This window comes from Myotis yumanensis, unplaced genomic scaffold, assembly GCF_028538775.1.
Source record: "Myotis yumanensis isolate MYYU_CA2020_CCGP unplaced genomic scaffold, mMyoYum1.0.hap1 SCAF_2, whole genome shotgun sequence".
In the NCBI taxonomy this organism is placed as follows: Eukaryota; Metazoa; Chordata; class Mammalia; order Chiroptera; family Vespertilionidae; genus Myotis; species Myotis yumanensis.
Genome location: NW_027223753.1, coordinates 55,506,411 through 55,522,563, shown reverse-complemented (window position 1 = coordinate 55,522,563; position 16,153 = coordinate 55,506,411). Strand labels below are relative to the sequence as shown.

The 16,153-nt window shown below is 36.4% G+C and overlaps 1 protein-coding gene across 1 annotated transcript; it reads left to right on the top strand.

The window, feature by feature from the left end:
- The first annotated feature begins 354 nt into the window (after nt 1-354).
- On the top strand, nt 355-15,246 carry ASB17 (ankyrin repeat and SOCS box containing 17). Its single transcript, XM_070403384.1, has 3 exons — nt 355-755; nt 6,280-6,559; nt 15,040-15,246. Exons 1-3 carry the CDS (start codon nt 355-357, stop codon nt 15,244-15,246), a joined length of 888 nt encoding a protein of 295 aa, XP_070259485.1.
- Nucleotides 15,247-16,153: the final 907 nt, after the last annotated feature.

The window sequence follows — 16,153 nt, the reverse complement described above, 5'->3', positions numbered from 1 at the left end:
AATATATAGACTGTACTTGATAAACATATATACTAGTTTGAACTGAGTTCTTAGAACACTAAGAATATCATATCTTAGTTCTCACACATGGCATTTCTGTCCAATATCTCTCTCAAATGTCACCAGTCACATATAATATCCCAAACTTCTGACCTATGCTGATGACAGATCTCCATCTATTGTGATGTCATTCAGAACTTCATGGTAATAATTCATATGACAATTTTTCTGGCCACAGTTTAAAGGGCACTTCCTGTTTGTGGAGTAAAGCCTACCCCATTCTCAAAATATGTAACTGAAGGATTACAGTATGCCTTCCTGTGATTTCTTTACTATATCGTTGCCTAAGTAGCAATGAGTAAATCTTCTAAATTATGTCGTAAGACTTCTTGTCCAAGAAGCAATATATTCTGCAGTCTTGTTGATAAAATTGTTAAAAGACCATCCTTGCAGTTTTTGGGTCAATGGGGATATCACTGTTATGAACCTAGAATTTACAGAACACTGGCAAAAATTCTGAGGTACGTCGACTTGGATGGGTTTGACATACTACTCACAGATTACATCGCATTTGTGGAAAAATCAGGATACCGTTTTGAACTGAATTTTAATCTTGAATTTACTGAAATATGTGTGAATACAATTCTGTACTGGATTTTTGCCAGAAAAGGTAATCCTGACTTTGTGGAATTGCTTCTCAAGAAGACAAAAGACTATGTTCAAGACAGAAGTTGTAACCTGGCACTGATATGGAGGTAATAATCTCATATGTTTTCACCATAAAAGAAGAAAATTGCTATTTAAGAAATTATATTACTACTTTTTTCTAAAATGTATATGTATAGTGGCTATATATACATATGGATAAGAAATCTTGACTTGAATGCTCATTCATTTGTTCACTCTTTCATTCCTTCCTTTTCTTATTCAATAAATTTTTATATATATATATATATATATATATATATATATATATATATATATATACATATATGTGTGTGTGTGTGTGTATATATATATATATATATATATATATATATTCAGTAAATTACTAGTGGTTCTGCTCTATAAAGCTTACATGTTAATGCTCAAGGTAATGCAATGTTAGACAATTTAAATTTCTCTAAGTAGACAAAGGTACTGTATACTGAGAATGTATATCTATAGTATGTATATAAATGGACTTTTTAAAATAAATTGACTTTCAAAAAATAAAATATACACACAAATTCACTTAGTAATACTTATTAAACACACTTATTCCCTCTTTGTATGTTAAGCATTGATAAATTTGACTCCAAATTCACCAGAATTGAGCACAATGAAAGCCAAGTACCTGCTTTAGTCTGTTATAGAACAAACTTTCACATAGTCTGAATCTGTCAACCTAGCTAATAAATACTACTGAGGATCTTTTTTTAAAAAAATATATATTTTATTGATTTTTTACAGAGAGGAAGGGAGAGAGAGAGAGAGAGAGAGAGTTAGAAACATTGATGAGAGAGAAACATTGATCAGCCGCCTCCTGCACACTTCCCACTGGGGATGTGTCCGCAACCCAGGTACATGCCCTTGACCGGAATCGAACCTGGGACCCCTCAGTCCACAGGCCGACGCTCTATCCACTGAGCCAAACCGGTTTCGGCTACTGAGGATCTTGTAAAAATAAATCTCCAATGTGACCTCTTTGCAGAGTCCATAACATAGAGTCTCAAGTTACTTAACTTGCACTAACTCCAGTTTGAGCTTTAATTTTAGGTATTGGTTTGATTAGATGTGCATTTGTTCATTCATTCAAAATCATTTATAATATTACTATGTGTGATGCACTGTACTAGGCATGATGATAGAAAGCATATATGCAATGAAAAACAACACAGATAAGATCAGTTAAAGACTAAACCAATTTAGATTCTACCTGAAGCTGAACTATTTTCTTAATTGTGTATCACTGTGGTATTGGAGAACTGGATTTCTTTCTTTAATGACCACCCAAATACAGGAACTGATAGCTCTGGTATGCAACATCAGTAATAAAACCCTGAAATAGCACTTTCGGTTGTTTTAAGGACTATTATATTTTTAACTATAGCAGAGATCAGCAGCCTCTAATATGGAGTGCACTAGCTGATGTCTCTCTTTTTCTTTACATTCCACATCTTATCTGTCAGGATATCTGTTGGTTCTACTTTCAAACAAGATACAGAATATGACTACCTCCACTGTTATCACCTTGTACCAAGCTAAGTGATTTCCCTCCTTCTATCCCATAACAAATTTTCAACAAACATAGGTCATGTTGCTTTTTTTACTCAAAATCTCCAATGGCTCCTCCATTCCATTTAGAATAAAAAATTAAGTTCTTTCAGCGATCTACAAGGCTCCATCTGATGTCGCATCCCATGACCTGTGTGCTCATTTCCTACTATTCCCACCCTATTCACTCTTTCAGCCACACTGGCTCCCTCACTCTTCTTTCACCACTCCAGGTACACTCTCCTGCCTTAGGGTCCTCAAATATCCAAATGGCTAACTTCAGCTCCTTCTTCTTTATCCAAATGTCATCATTCTGCTATGCCCTCTCTTATCATCCCACTTAAAATTGGAAAATGCCCTCACTGCACCCTCCTGCACATCCATATTTCTTATCCTGCTCTACTTTTTCTTTTCCCAGTCATCAAACCTTCCAACATTATAAAATTTGCTTATTTGCAATGTTCATTTGGCATTGTCTGTTACCCCTCACTACAATATAATCAAGAAAGGAGGTATCTTTGTTTTGTTGATTCGTGTATTCTACGCACCCAAAACACTGCTGGCATATAGTATGTATTCAATAAGTATTTGTTGAATGAATTAGTAGACAATAGTTGAAGTTATAGCCATAGATGAAATTGCCTGAGAATAATTAGTCAAATGAAAATTAGTGGAAAGGCCATATCTACTTAAATGTTGAGGGGAGAAAAATAGAAACCAGTGAAAGAGGATTGAGAATAGTCAACTGTCTTAAATATCAAAGATAAAACTTATTACAAAGAAACAACTATTAAATCTACCAGCTCAAAACCAAAGGAGAAATAGTAAAAGAAAATATATTAGAAATAATTAATATAGCTTCAAAACAAAATCATTCTCTGCATGTCTACATGGAAATATTATGCCCCATTTCATAAGCGTGTGTGACAGGTTTTCAGATACAGAGAGTTCAGTTCATTAACCTCACATTTAAAAAAGGATTCCTGCTTTGCTTGCTTCATTCCATCCATATAAGTACTATTATAATTAACTGTCAGTACAGGTTAAGCAGATTTTGGTTAATAGTAACATGCTCTTTAAACATGGGGATTAATCATATGTCATTTGGGTACAGATTAGACTTTTAAATCTCATTTTAAACTTACTTGAGTTTTAGTTAGGTTTTCAACATTTTTGGTGCAAAATATCTTATTTATAGGACTCTTAGTTCAAATATCTTCTTAAGGGTTAGCAAGATGAATAAATTAGATTGCTTTTGAAAATTTTAAATGATTGCACTTAACTAAAAATCTTATTAGGTCTGAAAGCTACAGAATAGATTTAAGGAACACACATATATATATATATATATATATATATATATATATATATATATATGATAATAGTGAAAAAAATCAATTAAAAAATTTATGTGTCTACTATGGGCAAGGATTGTTCTAGGCATTAAGGGATATAACAGTGGACTAAAACAGACAAAAATTATTGCTGTTGTGTAGCTTAAATTTGTATAGTTCATCTTGCTCACTCATTTATTTTTGAAGAGAAAATTAAAGATTAAAAATGTCCAAAATGATAAGGGCTTAATGGAAGTATGCACAAAGTTCCATGTGGATAAGAGGAAGATCAGGTAATCAAAGAAGACTTCACAAAAGTGTTTATTAGACAGGGCCTTATACAATGAGCAAGATAGAATTTAAAAGGGAGGAAAATAACATATAAATCAAAGAAATGTGAGACAGTTGGATGCAGTGGTGTTTGGGGAAAGTGAATACCAATAAGCAGGATAAGAATGCAAAAGGAGAAGTAGTTTAGGAGTTCAATTTTGGATGTGTGTTGGGAGTACTTGTAAAAAGATGAAATGTCTAGTACATTATTGACCTGGAGACAATTCCAGGAAAGAGTGCATATATTTGTATATACAGAACTTAAAAGGATATAGATATACCATGAAGAGAGTTATGACAAAAACCCACTTCTTTTTTAAAAAAATATTTTTATTGATTTCAGAGAGGAAGGGCAAGGAATAGAGAGAGAGAAACATCAATGATGAGAGAGAATCATTGATCAGCTGCCTCCTGTGCACCCCCCCCCAACTGGAGATCGAGCCCGCAACCCCAGAATGTGCCCTGACCAGAAATTGAATCATGATCTCCTGGTTCATAGATCAATGTTCAACCACTGAGCCACGCTAGCGGGCTACCCGCTTCTTAATTTCTAAACTGCTGCTCTGCACTGCACCATCCTATTATTGTTTTGTTTAAATCACAAAATCTTGTCATTTTAGGGCTCAATGAAGTTTTGGAGATAAAGTAGTTGGTTTAGTGATTTTCAAACTTTACTTTTTGGAGGTACTGATGGAATCACCACAGAGGAGATCTCTAGGACCCCCAAATACACTTCAACCAGAGAACTTATCTAATACAAAATATTAATTTTTATATAGGTAATTCAGGTACAACAATTCTCCAATGTTGGTTTATGAAACATTCTTTCAATCTTTTTGTTGGCAAATGCCTACTAATACTTCCAGTATTAGCTCCAGAATAAACTAGAGCAATGACTGTTCCAGTAGAGTAAGTGTCCTTCCTCAGTGCTTTTAGAGGGCCCCAACCATGCTTCTATCATAGTAATTATAACCCTGCCTTATATTTATTGAATTACTTGTCTGTTTCCCTTACTAGACTATAATAAACATCTTAATACCAAGACTATATCTTTCATCTCTGCATACCTATTACTCAATATGCTCTAGATAAGCAAGTATTAAATGAATGAATAAATGAATGAATGAACAAGCTAATACATAAATGCAAAAGGAAACTGAGACCCAAAGAGGTTGACTTAACATCATACTAGCTAGTTAGGAGAACCAAAACCTAGAACCTAGAACCCTTAATCTCCATTTTTATGGCATTATACCATGTTACCTCCCATCTTGATTAAGTATATGCAATCTTAAAATTCCCCCTTTAAATAATGCTTTCCTTGTTCTGCATAATTGTCCAAAACCAGAATTTATAGCTTGTATACTGTTCTGCAGAATATATTAGCATTTTATTAGACCAATCAAGAGAAACCAGAGACAAGAAGCATGAATAAAATTTCCCTTTCTTTAACCCTAAAAGTCATGTTTACTTGGCCAAATTAAGGCCTGATAACATAAAATACCCTGTGGTTGGTTCTACCATATCCTACCTATATATGGAGACAAATTCAACAGCAAACATAAATATCTTTAAATGAAACAATTCCAAAACTCTAAATGTAGAAACAGTAATTTTCATTTCAGTCATAGGGAAGAGAAATTTTCAAGTCTAGTCATCCTGAAGCCCATCAGGAAAACAAGATTGCAGAGGATTTTCATAACTTTACTAAAGAAAGAAAATAAAATTCTGCCCTTGAAGGATCTGATATGGCATTTACATTTCTTTAACTTACAAGTACCAATTCTAATGTTATTAAAGTGAAAAATTGAATTTAAAAAAAAGTTAAAGTAGTTGCACTTACTCCTCTTCATCCAATATTTAAACTCAATTCAAGCACACCACTGACATATAATCGAGAACAATAAAAACAAACAAGAAGTTATCAAAATGGTCATATAATTCTGTGATATTAATAAGGTGAAATAAAAAGTCTTTCTCCCTTTTCCATTTTAGATTTTTCAGAGCTGCATCAGTTTTATAATACTTGTTATAATCACAATGGATTTCTCAAATGAGAAACAGAATTACTGTTACTAAAAGTAAAACTTCCTACACGTTGCAAATCTTTTGTTTGTTTGTTCTTACAAGTGTAAAAGGGGTTTAAGTATGTAGTAGAAGTTTTCTTATTTCTTTAACCTTGAGTATGTTCTAGATTAATAGAGCAGAAAACTAAGACATATTCTATATAAAGTTACATGAACATTTAAGACATTTAATATATAAGCAAGTACTATTATTTTCCTATTATTGTTAAGACAAAGTGTTTACCATATCTCTTAGTTCTATATTCAGTGAGGTTCGTTTGTTTGATTCACAGAACTTTCACACCAGTATACTGTCCAAGCCCACTAAGTGGCATCACACCTCTACTTTATGTAGCTCAGACAAGACAATCTAGCATCTTAAAAATACTCCTGCAATATGGAATCTTAGAAAGAGAAAAAAACCCTATCAACATTGTGTTAACAATACTGCTCTACCCTTCAAGAGTGAGAATAATGGTTGATCATGAATTGGTAGACATCCAGGAAGATGCGAAAACGTGTTTAGTGCTATGTTCCAGAGTGCTTTCTGTCATTTCAATCAGAGAAATACAGGTAAGCAAAAAATTGTTCTTTGGGTTTGGGCTCAACTATTGATCAATTTTAAGAAAAAAAATTGTGAGGCAAAAATGAAGTTAATTTTTCATCTATAGATTGTATTCATTGAAAAATCAATCATTGAGTATATGCTTATAAGTTATAATTAGACAAAATTCAAATTTTATCCAATATCAGTCCTTTATTTCATAATTTTGTCTTCTAAATATAAATATAGTTTATAGTTTATTTTAGTGTTTACTAAGTAAATGTATGTTAATATTACATTCTAATTACATAAAGATCTATTTTATTAGGATTGCTATGTTTCTTAAAAACACAATAAATTAAAATTTTAACAAACTTTTTCTGTCAATAGAATATTTTCTTTTTTTAATATATTTTATTGATTTTTTACAGAGAGGAAGGGAGAGGGATAGAGAGTTAGAAACATCGATGAGAGAGAAACATCGATCAGCTGCCTCCTGTATACCTCCTACTGGGGATGTGCCCGCAACCAAGGTACATGCCCTTAACTGGAATCGAACCTGGGACCCTTCAGTCCTCAGGCCGACGCTCTATCCACTGAGCCAAACCGGTTAGGGCATATTTTCAATAATATTTACATTTCTCTCAAACGACAATCAGATTTTTTACAATCAGGATACAAATTTTTCTTTTCAAAATCTCAAAATAATTTAAGCATAAAAATATAAAGGTTTAGATCATATCAATTGATGCAGAAAAAGCATTTGACAAAATCCAACACCCTTTTTTTGATAAAAACTATCAGCAAAGTGGGAATAGAGGGATCATACCTCAACATAATAAAAGCCTTATATAACAAACCTATAGCCAACATCATATTTAATGGGCAAATACTAAAACCATTTCCCCTAAGAACAGGAACAAGATAGGGATGCCCACTTTCACCACTCCTGTCCAACATAGTTTTGGAAGTGCTAGTCATAGCAATCAGACAAGAAGAAGAAATAAAAGGTATCCAAATTGGAAAAGAAGAAGTAAAACTGGCATTATTCGCAGATGACATGATATTGTACATAGAAAACCCTAAAGAATCCATCAAAAAACTACTAGATTTAGTAAATGAATTTGGCATCGTAGCAGGATACAAAATTAACACCCAGAAATCTATGGAATTTTTATACACCAATAATGAACTCACAGAAAGAGAAACTAAAAAAAAAAAATCCCATTTACCATTATAACAACAAAAAATTAAGATACCTATGAATAAACTTAACTGAAAACTATAGGACATTGAAAAAGGAGATAGAGGAAGATATAAACAAGTGGAAGAATATACCATGTTCATGGAATGGTAGAATCAACATGATTAAAATGTCCATACTACCCAGAGCAATTTATAGATTCAATGCAATCCCAATTAAAATACCAATGGTGTATTTCATAGACCTAGAACAAACTCTCCAAAAATTCATTTGGAATAAAAAAAGACCCTGAATAGCCACAGCAATCCTCAGAAGAACAAAGTTGGAAGGAGCACAATAACAGATATCAAGCTATATTACAAAGCCACTATTCTCAAAACCACCTTGAACTGGCACAAGAACAGACATATAGACCAATGGAACTGAACAGAGAACCCAGAAATTGACCCAAGCCATTATGCTCAATTAATATTTGACAAAGGAGGCAAGAGCATACAAAGGAGTCAAGACAGTCTCTTCAAGAAATGGTGTTAGGAAAATTGGACTGATACATGCAAAAAAACGAAACTAGACCACCAACTTACACCATACACAAAAATAAACTCAAAATGGATAAAAGAATTAAATGTAAGATGGGAAACGATTAAAAGTTTAAAAGAATCCATAGGCAGCAAAATATCAAACATATCTCATAGCAATATATTTAACTGATACATCTCCCAATGCAAAGGAAACTAAGGAGAAAATAAACAAATGGGACTACATCAAAATAAGAAGCTTCTGCTCAGCAAAAGAAACTATCAACAAAATGAAAAGGGAACCCATTGCATACGAGAACATATTTTCCAATGTTATATCCGATAAGTTCTTAATCTCCAAAATTTATAGGGAACACATACAACTTAACAAAAGGAAGATAAACAATCCAATCAAAAAATGGACAAAGGACCTAAATAGGCACTTTTCTTTTTTCTTTTTTTTAATTTAAATTCTTTATTGTTGAAAGTATTACATATGTCTCTTTTTTCCCTCATTGACCTCTCCCCAGCCACTCCCACCCCCAGCACATGCCCTCAACCCCCTGGTGTCCGTGTCCATTGGTTATGCATGCATACAAGTCCTTTGGTTGATTTCTACCCACCTCTCTCACTCTCCCTTGCCTTCCCTCTGAGCAGTCTTTTCAATGCTTCTGTGTCTCTGGATCTATTTTTGTCTATCAATTTATGTTGTTCATTATATTCCACAAATGAGTGAGATCATGTGATATTTATCTTTCTCCAACTGGCTTTAAATAGACACTTTTCAAAAGTGGACATACAGAAGGCAAAAAGGCATATAAAAATGCTCAAAGTCATTAATCATCTGAGAGATGCAAGTCAAAACAATAATGAGGTACCATCTCACACCTGTCTGAATGGCTATCATCAACAAATCAACAAGTGACAAGTACTGGCGTGGATGCAGAGAAAAAGGAACCCTCGTGCATTTCTGGTGAGAATGCAGACTGATGCAGTCACTGTGAAAGACAGGATGGAGTTTCCTCAAAAATTTAAAAATGGAAATCCTATTTGACACAGTAATCCCACTTCTAGGAATATATCTCACGAAATCAGAAACACCAATCAAAAATAATATATGCACCCCTATGTTTATAGCAGCACAATTTACAATAGCTAAGATTTGGAAACAGTCTAAGTGCCCATCAGATGAGTGGATTAAAAAATGGTATATCTACACAATGGAATACTACACTGCTTTAAAAAAGAAAGAACTCTTACCATTTGCAACAGCATGGATGGACCTGGAGAGCATATGCTAAGTGAAATAAGCCAGTTGGAGAAAGATAAATATCACATGGTCTCACTCATTTGTGGAATACAGTGAACAATATAAACTTGAACAAAAAATAGATCCAGAGACATAGAAGCATTGAATAAATCATCAAACCTCAGAGGGACAGCAGGGAGGGTGGGCAGGAGTGGGGGGTGGGGGTAAGAGATTAACCAAAGACCTTATATGCATGCACATAATAACCAGTGAACACAAACAGTAGGGGGATGAGGACCTGTGCTGAGGGGTAGGAGCAGGCTGAGAGAGGTCAATAGGTGGAAAAGGAGACATATGTAATACTTTCAACAATAAAGAATTAAAGTATATATGTTATATGTATACGTATATACAGTATGTGTATACATATATATATGTGTGTGTGTGTATATATATATATATATATATATATATATATATATATATCTCCTATATAATAAAAGGCTAATATGCAAATCAACCAAACGGTGGAAAAACCAGTCGTTATGATGCACACTGATCCCCAGGGGGCAGACACTCAATGCAGGAGCTGCCCCCTGGTGGTCAGTGCGCTCCCACAGGGGTTGTGCCACTCAGCCAGAAGCCCTGAGCTGGGCTCACTGCTAGCAAGCACAGTAGCGGTGGCGGGAGCCTCTACTGCCTCCATAGCAGAGCTAAGGATATCTGACTGCTGGCTTAGGCCTGCTCCCCCGAGGACATCCCCTGAGGGCTCCCGGACTGCAAGAGGGCACAGGCTGGGCTGAGGGACCTCAGCCGTGTGCACATTGGGGACGACTAGGCCAGCAGGGGAAGGCCGTTAGGGGCAACCAGGCAGGCAGGCAGAGGCAATGAGGGGCAATCAGGCAGGCAGGGGAGCAGTTAGGGGCATTAGGCAGGTAGGTAGGTAAGTGGTTAGGAGCCAGTGGTCCTGGATTGCGAGAGGGATGTCTGACTGCCGGTTTCCTGTGGGATCAGGCCTAAACCAACAGTCAGACATCCCCCAAGGGGTCCTGCTGGCCGGGCTGAGGGACTCCCCCCACATGCACGAATTTCATGCACCGGGCCTCTAGTATGTATATACATCCTATGTAATAAAACCCTAATATGCAAATCGACCAAACAATGGAATGACCAGTTGCTATGACTCACATTGACCACCAGAGGCAGACACTCAATGCAGGAGCTGCCCCCTGATGGTCAGTGTGCTAGAAGCCGGGCTCATTGCTGGCGAATGCAGCAGTGGTGGCAGGAGCCTCTCCCACCTCTGAGGCAGCACTAAGGGAGTGGGCCTAAGCCAGCAGTCAGACATCCCGGAGGGGTCTAAGTCAGTAGTCAGACATCCCTGAGGGGTCCCAGACTGGGAGAGGGCGCAGGCCGGGCTGAGGGCCCCCCAGTGCATGAATGTCGTGCCCCGGGCCTCTAGTATATATATGCTTAAATATTTCCTCAGTAGAAAATACCTATCCCTCAGAAATGTGGAGGGATTCTTCTCCTTGATAAGATTTTTTGAAATAAACCAAATTTAGAGGGGGCAAAATCAACCATATGGAGGTCATGTTTACCCTAACAAAATGAACTGCAAATTTTTACATCATTGTATCATGTCTACTAGCATAGCAAGAAATAAGTCTGCTTAAGGACAAAAAAGCTACTCCTATAAATTTAAACCAATAAAATTACCAAGGACTTTAGCAGTTCCCCTTATCTTTAAATGTGTGCCTTCAGAAACAAATTCCTTACAAATATAACTCTGCTGGTATTTTGTTTTTTCTTAAGTCTTAACAGTGCATATCAATCAACCATGCATTAGACCACCATAAAGAAAGCAAATTGGTCAAATTATTTTGGCAACCAATTTTTAAAACAAAAGCAATTAAAAATTTCTGCATCTTCAGTAACTTGCTTGTCCTCATTCAGTGTTAATCCTGCACAATTATTATAGAAAAAGAAATTCTCAACAAATTCCTTGAATGCTATTTCTTAGGAACAATCAAACTAGAAAAGTACTAGAATAGAATGAGTTGATCAAAATCATTTGCCTGAGGGGCAAAAAGATTATAGTTGGGTTCTAATCAATTACATTTTAATAAGCTAAAGTAGCACTGAGGAAGATGGTGAAAGAGCATAAATACTTACTTAAAGAACACTTTAAATGCCCCTACTTTGCATTTCCATGCTTCCTTGTACTGCAGTTCCCCTATCGAGGCCTATATATTTTATGGTAAACATATATTTAAATGGTTTTACCTCTGGACCACAGTCCTATCATCACAGACTATGTCTATTTTGTGTACCAAAGCACCGAGCTCAGTTGTAGCATATACTACTTTTTTAATAACCAAGTATTGAATAAATAATGAAAAATTATCTATCATTTAAGTGAGAGTGTCATGTAGTCTGTAGAGTATAGGTTCTACTGGAGAAATGTCTGCAACACAGTAATATTCTTAATTCTAAGTCAACCTACTGCTGTTTGGCTTCTAGAAGTAAATCTCTAAAAGGGCACCTTAACTGAAACTTTAAGACTTAGTCTTTTCGAGGAGAAACCAAAATGGTGGCATAGGTAAACACCGGAGATTGCTGCCTAGCACAACCACTTCAAAAATACAACTAAAAGACGGAACAGACATCATCCAGAACCACAGGAAGGCTGGCTGAGTGGAAATTCTACAACTAGAAGGAAAGAGAAAAGCATACCGAGACTCAGAGGAGGCGCAGTTCGGAAGTAAAATACTAAGGTACAGAGGCGCACATGAAGCGGACTGGCGGCTGAGGGAGCCATTGTCGTTTTCAATCGGGAGGGAGTCTCAAGCTCTGAGCTCCAGTTCCGGGCAAGTCTCTGGGGACCCAGACACATATGGGAGAAGTGGGACTGTCTGGCATCGGTCGGAACTCGAGGGCAGCTTTCTCTAGGAGGGGCTTGCAGCAATTGCTGGGACACTGAGAAGCAGGGCCTCTGAGAGCAGCCATAACTGCTAGCCCCGCCCTGTTGATCCTGTGGGACTCGCCCTGCCCAAGCCCTGCAGGGAGGCTTTTGCTGGATAGCCTAAGGCAGAGGCTAGATTATCACCTCCCTAGAGATCCAGGAGCCAATGTACCCAGAGGTCAGAGTGGGACCATCCAGTTTGCAGCTCCGTGGAACCATAAAGGACGCACTCAGGGGGCAGACTCAGTGAGCACCAAAGCCCCATTGAAGCAAGTCTTGCCCCAGAGGGGTGTCTCCAGTACAGAATTTCTCCCACTGCAGACACAGCTGATTCTCACAGCCAGTTGGCCTGGAGGTCAATTCCTCCCAGTGATACCTACAACAATCAAGGCTTAACTACAACAAGACTGTGCACAAAGACCACAAGAGTGTCCTCCTCAGGTAATTGGGGAGGCTGAACCACTGGGCCCTAGAGGACACTTAGCACAGAAAACCACTTTATCAACACAGGGAAGCATAAAAAATGCAGAGACAAAGAAAAAGGACACAAATGACAAAAACGGAGGAAAGCAAACTACTGGATATTGAGTTCAAAACCACACTTTTTAGGTTTTTCAAGAATTTTCTAGAAACTGCCGATAAACTTAATGAGACCTACAAGAAATCTAATGAGACCCTCGAGGTTGTGATAAAGGACCAACTAGAAATTAAGCATACACTGACTGAAATAAAGAATATTATACAGACTCCCAACAGCAGACTAGAGGATTGCAAGAATCAAGCCAAAGATTTGAAATACGAAGAAGCAAAAAACATCCAACCGGAAAAGCATAATGAAAAAAGAATCCAAAAATACGAAGATAGTGTAAGGAGCCTCTGGGACAGCTTCAAGCGTACCAACATCTGAATTATAGGGGTGCCAGAAGAAGAGAGAGAGCAAGATATTGAAAACCTATTTGAAGAAATAATGACAGAAAACTTTCCCTACCTGGTGAAAGAAATAGACTTCCAAGTCCAGGAAGCGCATAGAACCCCAAACAAAAGGAATCCAAAGAGGACCACACCAAGACACATCATAATTAAAATTCCAAGAGCAAAAGACAAAGAGAGTATCCTAAAAGCAGCAAGAGAAAGAAAGTCAGTTACCTACAAGGGAGTACCCATATGACTGTCAGCTGATTTCTCAACAGAAACTTTACAGGCCAGAAGGGAGTGGCAAGAAATATTCAAAGTGATGAATACCAAGAACCTACAACCAAGATTACTTTATCCAGCAAAGCTATCATTCAGCAGTGAAGGTCAGATAAAGAGCTTCACAGATAAGAAAAAGCTAAAGGAGTTCATCACCACCAAACCAGTATTATGTGAAATGCTGAAAGGTATCCTTTAAGAAGAGGAAGAAGAAGAAAAAGGTAAAAATACAAATTATGAACAACAAATACACATCTATCAACAAGTGAATCTGAAAAATCAAGTGAATAATCTGATGAACAGAATGAACTGGTAATTATAATAGAATCAGGGGCATAGAAAGGGAGTGGACTGACTATTCTTGGGGGGGAAAGGGGTGAGGAGGATGCGGGAAGAGACTGGACAAAAATCATTCACCTATGGATGAGGACAGTGGGTGGGGAGTGAGGGAGGAGGGTGGGGTGGGAACTGGGTGGAGGGGAGTTATGGGGGAAAAAAGAGGAACAAATGTAATAATCTGAACAATAAGGATTTAACTAATCAAAAAAAATAAAGTCTATTTTGTCTGATAAAAAAAAAAGACTTGGTCTTTTCATCTGGATGGACCTCCTGTTAGGTCTTCTCGTGGCTTAGCAGTATGAAGTTGTACTCTATAATGATTAGAACCATCTGAGGAAACTTTTAGGATTTATGTTGTCTGTGCCCAAACCCAGATCAAATCAGAATTTCTGAAGTAGAACCTTAGCACTGGTATATCTTAAAGTTTCCTAGATAATTCTAGTGTATAACCAAGTTGACAACACTACTCTAATAACACATATGTACTTCACCAGTTAAAGAAAGACAAATACCGTATGATCTCACTTACATGTGGAATCTAGTGAACAAAATAGTAAAAGAGGCATGAATACATGGAACACACTATCAGTTCTCAGAGGGGAGGAGGAAAAGGGTGACTAGATGAAAGGAGGTGAAGAGATTAGCCAAAGAACATATATGCATAACCTACATAACCTATAGACAGATAACAGTGTGGTGATGGTCAGAGAGAAGGGGAGCAGAGGCTGGGTGGAGGTGGGCATCATAGTGTCAACAATGAAAATAAAGTTAAAAAAACAAATGTATGATCTGTCTAAAATTAAAAACATAGACAGGTTCACTGTTGTAAGAAATAATGTGTGCCCTACACATATTAAAGTGTATATATAGTTGTAATAATGAAATGGGAACAAAAATATTTTCCTCAGATGAAAATGCTTTAGAAAAAATATAAGGGTCTTAAATATAAATTTAAGATATAGTTTATTAATTTAAATAAAAATCCTACTTGAACTCATCCAATGATTAACATTACAAAATTAAAATGTTTCCCTTTTCTTCAGACACAGCTAAATCTAGGAAGACGTCCAATTATTTCAGATTGGTTCAACTACATACCTTCAACGAGATACAGGGATCCATGTGAACTATTACATCTTTGCAGAATAACCATCAGGTCTCAACTACTGACCAACAACATGCTCCCAAATGGGATATTCTCACTTCCAATTCCTGTTCGTCTCCAGAATTACCTGAATTTAGAAAGTTAACACGTGTTTTTTTCTGAGTTCTTCAAGGATACTCACCACTGTATGGCTTAGAAGTTAATAAACTATTAACTTCATGCAAATTTTGATTGCATTAAATATTCACACGACACCCTAAATGAGACAATTTTAAACCAACATATAGCTCTTCCCATTACCTTTCTATACTGTGGAAGAAATATAGGCATTTTACTTACATATTTTATATTTACCCTTTTAGTCCACTCTTAACGGTTGTCTTACCTTAGAGCATTCCTGCTACTTGTGGAAATTTTGGTCATGTTAATGTTCTGAATTCTCAAGCTCTTCTTATTAGCATGTAGTAAGCAAGATAAATAGTACTTTTATATTAAGCAATCATATTAACACATATTTATTTACTAAGTTATTTTGCAACTAAAATATTATAGTTGGCAGTAGGGAATAATCAAGGAAATTAAGATATAATGCCTTCTTTGAGAAGAAATTCTAATTCTGTGGCAGCCATAGTTGCAAATATAAAGAATTAGTCAACTAAAGGGTAGGAGTTGGAAGTAAAATGACAGAAATGAATTACATTTTTAAATAACTTGCCTTAAATTACAATATGGGGCTTTGGTGGTTTGGTATATAATATATCTAAATACTAGCTCAGTAGTATTTTTTTTAATATATATTTATTGATTTCAGAGAGGAAGGGAGAAGGAGAAAGAGATAGAAACATCATTGATGAGATTGGCTGACTCCTGCACACCCCCTACTGGGGATCGAGCCTGCAACCTGGACATGTATTCTTGATTAGAATCGAACCCGAGACCCTTCAGTTCATAGTCTGATGCTCTGAAACTCACTCAAGAAGATTAAAAACACTGGCCAGGGCAGTATTTTTAATCTATACTAATAATAGAGGAATACGCAAATTGGCCAGGAC